This window comes from Crotalus tigris, unplaced genomic scaffold (assembly GCF_016545835.1).
Source record: "Crotalus tigris isolate CLP2741 ecotype Arizona unplaced genomic scaffold, ASM1654583v1 scf7180000017836.1595184, whole genome shotgun sequence".
Lineage (NCBI taxonomy): Eukaryota > Metazoa > Chordata > Lepidosauria > Squamata > Viperidae > Crotalus > Crotalus tigris.
Genome location: NW_024096663.1, coordinates 1,530,496 through 1,537,437, shown reverse-complemented (window position 1 = coordinate 1,537,437; position 6,942 = coordinate 1,530,496). Strand labels below are relative to the sequence as shown.

At 39.4% G+C, this 6,942-nt stretch overlaps 1 protein-coding gene across 2 annotated transcripts; it reads right to left on the bottom strand.

Annotated features, from left to right (window-relative positions):
- Nucleotides 1-221: 221 nt before the first annotated feature.
- PHLDA1 (pleckstrin homology like domain family A member 1) lies at nt 222-6,372 on the bottom strand. 2 transcript variants are annotated; one of them, XR_005556708.1, is made up of 2 exons: nt 4,896-6,372; nt 222-3,794 (listed from the first exon to the last, which is right to left on the bottom strand). XR_005556708.1 is itself a non-coding variant. In XM_039343306.1 (2 exons), exon 1 carries the CDS (start codon nt 5,742-5,744, stop codon nt 5,283-5,285), a length of 462 nt encoding a protein of 153 aa, XP_039199240.1. In that variant the 5' UTR covers nt 5,745-6,372; the 3' UTR covers nt 222-3,794; nt 5,266-5,282. The 2 variants fall into 2 exon arrangements, 1 of the variants encoding a protein (XP_039199240.1); XM_039343306.1 differs by having other exon boundaries at nt 5,266-6,372.
- Nucleotides 6,373-6,942: the final 570 nt, after the last annotated feature.

Here is a 6,942-nt window from a genome sequence, read left to right as displayed (position 1 = left end):
TATTTGCACTCTAGTTCTAAATAAGCCCATGCATTTTGAATTTCTAAACAGTCGTAACTCACATTTCCTTCTAATGATACCTGTTCTCTATACATTTTAAGTTGAGCATGAACATTGTGCCCAATTCCAGTGCAATCAATCCTGTTGATTAGTAAATTCTGTTGAACTCAATGAGATTTACTGCAATCTATTCCTAATCCAAAACCAAAATCATCTAAACATTCCAATAGGTGTTTCTTTATTTGAAATGGAATGCATGTTAAAAAATAAATCACATTTCTCCACACTTCGAACTGTATACATTGGTTTGAACCTTATTTACATACATTGGTTTGCTACATTGTTTCAGTTCACAATGCCTGAAATCACATCATTGTAACTAATCCGCAAAAGCTAGTGTTTGCAGCTGTTATTTTTTTAATTAACAGACTTTTTTTCAGAATATAATATAGAAGAGTTATTCTTTGTGCCAGAAATTTAAAATAACACATCATATGTATTCTTGAAAAGCAAATATATGACACAGAATATTATTATTTACCCTACCATTTCTTTGCAACCTCAGTATAAAGGCTATTTTCTCTAGAATATTATATAGAGAGTGTCACTGTACCTCAGGTAAGCACCATATAGAAAGGGTAAAAATATCTAAATATATGTATGCAAACCATCTGCTATTACTAATTCATGAAACTTCCTTTCTAAATTCTGGATCAGGAGGCTGTAAAGCACTATGAAGTGCCATATAAGTCTAAGTACTATTGCTACCTCCCAGATACATAAATATAATTGCTTTTCCCTAAAGTTGTATGTTTACTTTCCAGTTGTTTTAGAGCCCAGCTATTAAAATTCTCATAGTCATATTCTTCTGACAAATCTGTGAGCCATCTGGTTGGGGATGCATGAAATATAAAATATTTCTTCATAGCAAGAGATTTTAGCTTAAATATGCAATTCTATACATGTTTGAAAGGGCTGTGCATGCTTTCAGTACTTCTCTGCTCATAATGCCACATCTTTTTAGACATCCATATAAGACTGAAAAAAGATGCTTCTGCTTTAAGGAGTCAACTTATTAACACAACTGTTAAATCAGCATGAGCATAATAGCATGAAAAGAGACAATGACTTTAATGAACAGCAGAAAATGCTCATACAAGATCCAAAGTACTTCTTATAAAACATTTTCAAAGTTTGTAGAGCCTAGAGGCAACTTCTACTGTTTTCAAAGTGTTATAGGATTGCAAATAAATTTTCTGTGTCACAATTGCAACATCAAGGAGAGGCCTCTTTTTTAAAAAAACCTATTGTACTTTTGAACAAAACCGACAATGAAGTATCCTATGTTGGAGGATGTAAAGAAAACTATTTTATGTACTTTTGTACTTTTGAACAAAACCGATAATGAAGTATCCTATGTTGGAGGATGTAAAGAAAACTATTTTATGTACTTTATTCTTGGAATCCCTTTAGATTAAAAAAAAGCAACAAGTACCCCCAAAACAGGAAACAGGATGCTTCGCTTAATGACCATCACTTCATCAGACAGCAACTGGGCAGGTTCTGTCATGGCTATACCTTTTTGAGTTTTATAAAATATAATATTTTAGACATACAGAAACATAGACACACAGACATACACAATGATGGTACATTCTTCTCAATCACTGAATTGCTTTTTAAGTTCCATTGCTCCTTTTATCTCCAGGTGCTATGATTATAAAACAACTAAGTAATGACTTCTGATAGAATCAGTTCAAAGATATCACCTAGACTAGATTCCTATTATGAAAACTAAGAATCATTTTTCATAATCCTGTGGTCATTTCAATCTGAAAAATAAAGCACTGCAGATTTGCTGAGCATTGCGCATGGTGTGTTGCTGTCATTTCAGTTAATATCCTCTATTATCAAATATTACTTGTTTTTCTGTTGGATTGTAATAAACTAAGAAGTTGGAGATAAACTCTTTTTTTTGTATAGTTTAATATTGAAGTGCAAGTGTTTGAACCAATCACAATGCATTCAATATATCATTTAATGCTTTAGTCCAAAACCTCCTTCTAGAACATGAAACTGCTCAGGGATGTAAAATATATTATTTGATTGATAAGACAGAAGGAAGCCAGAAATACTGTTGTTCTTCCCATCTATGTTTATTTCAAATCTTAAATATAAGTGTTGAAATATTTACTTATGATAGCCCACTTATCATAATTTGGTCACATTTGCCCCAAATATAAGACTGAACCTATATGGCTATAGTTGCAGTTCTTGTACCTGGTATTTTTGTACAACTGGGCTTCTTAAATTGCCCATTTGTTCAGATCTCAATTGGAGAAGTATGGGAGCTAAGCTGATGCTTAGTCATTTCTGTAGAGTCAGAATAAGAACTGAAGCCTTACAGAAACCTTCCATAATTTATCAGGATAAGAATGCATAGAACTGCATACAAATGTTTAATACTTCAAGGTGCACTGTGCTGTGTCTAATTTGATTTTAATTAGAACATAATGAATTTTATTTCATGAAAAACTAGGTTTGGAAGATTACAAATCCCTCAAAACAGAATATCCAGCCTGAAAAGCATAGTATATATTACCGTATCAAATTAATAATTAGGAAATATATTTTAAATCAATAGGTCAAGGGGTTTTAGAACTCTTCTGTTATATTAAGATTCCAAATAACACAAGAAGACCAAAATAGTTGATTAGGCTGACAAAAAATAAATGTTAACATAGTTTAAATATTCAATTGGACATTATTATGTATGTACTTATTTAAATCACTGTTCTAAGAAGAAATAATTTTGATTATAGGAATTATGAAAAATATTGTGTAGGACATGACCCCAAAAAACCAAAATGATAGGAAATATTGGTAAAAGTATCCAATTAAGTACTTTAAGGCATTTTATATAAAATAATGTGATAAGGAGTAAAGTAAAACCACAGTAAGAACTATTATAGGCTAGGGACAAATTTAAATAAAGAAGTGCAATAAATTATCTTTAGTATGCTTCTTCCAACAAATCTCATATATAAAAAAACATAACTTTTTTATAATTATTTTTCTGTCAACTAAGATTTTCTGCTTGTGAAGTAAAAATATGAAAACTGGTATAACTGATTACTGCTGAATACAATGTATAATACCACAAATCAAATGACTGTTGAATAAACAAAAAATTCAGAATTTTAATTTAAAGCCATTGCTTTCTTTGGAGCGGATGTTCTCATTATTTAGAATGTTGGTACAATACTTCAACATATCAAGATACATTTCATACATTCATTTCATAACAGCCTTCCACTTTTTGAGATGAAAACTGTTGCAAAGCAGTGTGTGAAAACTATATGAAGAGTTTGTGTCCTGGTAAATTCTTCATCTTTCTGTTTTCTTCTTGCTTCAGTTTCTTCCTCTATCTACAGCAGCATACACAACTCACCAAAGCAAGTATTTTCTGCACTTCATTGTCTCTCAGAAGATCTACATTCAGAAGTAACCTGAAAACTTAAAATTCCCACTAATAAATATACATACAAATAAAACATAGTGGAATTTTAAAAATGACAGTGCGACATATGTCCTTTGAGGTCAAATATGCTTTTCCCAAGTTTAAGCAGTAGCCAAAACCCAGAACAGCTGAAGTACTTCTCTAAAGCACCCACAGATGGTGTCAAAACTGGACAAAATCCAGGGGCTGAACTGATGTTCTTGTAGTTGTCCTTTACTTTGCCAGCCTTTGATCACTGTTCCTCTTACTTCCAGAAGCGCCTGTTAAATTTGATCTATAACAACACACACAAAATATGATCTGAGTAATGTAGCAGCATTCTGTGTTTGCAAATTAGACAAACCTATTGCTTGTTCTTTTAAATCCAATACTACTGATGAAATGGAAAGATTCTCCTTCACAATATTTTCGCAAAAGAGCATAAGGTTAGCAATAAATTGCATAAGTAGTCTTAAACTTTAGCTAAAGACTCTCACTGCTCTCAACAACACATCCCTATTACAATACTGTAAAGCACACATCACCAACTGGTTTGGGTCTCATTGCTGAGAAGTCACGGATGATTACATGCCAGTCACCGGAAGACTCTGATTATGCCTTTTACAGATAACACATTCATAATTGCTGCTTTACATGAACAGTTTGCCATCCCAGATGAGACATTTCATGTAAAAACATACTGAATTAATTATCCTCGAATTCTTTCTACTCATTTTTCAGCCCTAAGGTTTTTGGGGAATTATTTGTAGGTTAAAAAAAAAAAAAAAGTAAAGATTTGGTATTGTATGAAGGGGGGGAGGGGAGAAGAATCACAGATAACTCAGATGACCCCTCTCTTTCCTTACCCCAGAGCCTGAATTCAAAAGGCTCCACACCACACATAGACCATAATGGAGCCTGCCCATCACAGTCATAAGTCATAATAATCATACGTCGGATCACCTTCTAATTGATCTGATTTTTAACTACCTTTTTTTGAAGCAGTTAACAGAATGCAGTGTTTGTAAACACTGGTTGTTAAGTGAATCCATTATTTTTCAGCAAGATCATATATCAGTCACATGACCGCAGGAAACAGCAAATAGCCATAAATATGGGCCAGTTGCCAAGCACCCAAAATGCCATCATGTGACTATGCGGTGGGAGGGGAACCAATGGAACTTTGGAACCAGATTATAACTAACTACCTTTTGGTTGGTTTGGGGTAACTTTGACCAGTCGTTAAAACAACTGGTCGTAAGTCGAGGACTACCTGTACATTGCAAAAGGAAAACAAGAAGCTGATTAAGAACTGAATTACACAATTTAGTTTTAAACACAGGAATCTACAAAAGACAGTTATCCAATTTCCAGCAGATGCAGTGTTGTCTTGTACCTCCACACTTCTGCAGCATACCAGGTTAAACAGGGCTTGTAGGAAAAGATAATAAAGTCCATGCAGGGCCTCTGCATATGTACTGAATATATGTAAGAAAGCCCCTACGGGTGAAGATCACAGTAAAATTGATTCTGGTGCGTGGGTTCTCCCCTTCCCCAAAGCAGGAACCGCATAGCAAAGGTGGGCGCTTCTGCAGAACAAAAGAGGGTTCAAGCTGCCACGCAGCTTCGCTTGTTTATTTTCTGAGGAGCTCCCTCCGACGCTGGGAAAGCTTGAGGGGAGGGGGAAGAACCCTCCTACGCCCTACGCAGCCGAGAACAAGTCCGGCGACCGCGGGCGCAAGGCGGGAAGCGGGCAAAGCGAGTACCTGTCGGGGGTGCCCGTCTAGGCGGAGTTGGAGGCGCTCCGGAGGCGGGGCCCGAGTTGCTGGACGAGGTGCTGCTGCTTCTGCCGGGTCGACTTGACCGCCAGGATGGCCTGCCGGTTTTTGTATTGCACGAGTTGCAGCGTGATCTCGGCGTTCCAGCCTTGATCCTGTGGGCACCGAAAGTCGATCTCCTTCCCCTCGGCCATCACCACTGTGAAATACATGTACTTGCCCTTCCGTTCTACGCAGTCCACTGTCTTCATGGTGGAGAAGGGTAACTGCTTGATCTTGGCGGCGGCGACCGCCGTCTCTCCGTTGGCAGGAGAAGAAGCCGCCGCCGCCGGCTCCTGCTTGGGCGGGATAAGCAGAAGCCCTTCCTCGGTGAGGATGCAACGCTTCTTCTTCCAGAGCTGCAGCAAGCCATCGCTGCGTTTCTCCAGCACGCCCTCCTTCACCGGCTTGCCGCCGCTCTCCAGCATCCTCCCGCCGCTGCCAAAAACTTCGGAAAGGAGTGAAAAGAAGGCGCGCGAGAGAGAAGCTGCTCACGGACAAGCGGGATTTCCCGGGAAGCGCCGGAAAGGCTTCGCCTTCCGGCGAACGAAGGCCAGGTTTAACCGCGCGACTTCTGGTCTTCCCGCCGGTCTTTCCCCAGAAGCGCTGGAGGAAGCGCCCTCCGTCCCCCTCCCGTTGTTTCTGAAAGCGGCTTTTTCATTTCAGCTACACCAGGTTTTCGGGGGGCGGGGCGAAGGAAAGGCGGGGCGGGGCCTGCCGAAGAGGCCGGTCGAGGAAAGCCCGGCCGTTTCGTCCTCGCCTGCACGCCTTTAGGGGCGGGCGGAAGCTCGTGGATCGCTTTCCTCTTTTCTCCCCTCGGAAGCCTGCAGAGGTTCCCGGTCGCAACAGCGCCAGAGAACAAAGCCTTACTCCGGTGACAGCCGAGCCGTTCTCACTCCTGGAACTCAGGAGGCCCCTCAGGAGAAAGACCACTTTTGAGCTGTCACTGACGGCGGCAGGCTGGCGTCTTGGCTTCCCCTCTGGAACACGCAGCCTGCGGAGGCCGCGTGTTGGGAAGCCAACCCCGCTGCTCTGCCGATGCTCGCGGACACACCAACTGCTCCCAGAAAACACTCCCAGATGCTGCAACCATTCGGGGGCAGGGATGCCTGAACCCAACACGGAAAGCCTTTCGGGCGCGCGCATGTGTGTTTTAATGGTTATGAGAAATGCCTAATAAAAACCAAACCCAATGCTTGCCTGCTACTTGGATGTCATTCATACAAGCCAGAAAGCAACCACTCTAGGGTTCAAAACCTAAAAGGAACGTTCATTTCAATTTCTATTACATACTAACAGCAAAGTTATTTCACGTTTGTTAATAAATCATAGCATACACACAGCAGTATTACGAAGCATACATATAAGTTATTTCAGGGGAAAGGGACTTACTAGTCGATTATTGTTCAGAAGTTTACAACTGCAGAACGCTCATTACTACCTTTGGTACTACATCCCATTGCTGATGTAATAGACAATGTTCCTAGTTCTATAAATATGAAATGTACTTAATTTGTACTTATTTTGCCTGAATGTCAAAAAAAAAGTCTGGAGAAACAAGTGTTTGTTCATTAGTAGGATAACATTACATTTCAGATTGCTGATGTAAGAATCTCCAGGCCTTAA

Excerpts from the sequence above, each read along its gene's own strand:
- PHLDA1 (XM_039343306.1), bottom strand. The coding sequence starts at position 5,744 with ATGCTGGAGAGCGGCGGCAAGCCGGTGAAGGAGGGCGTGCTGGAGAAA.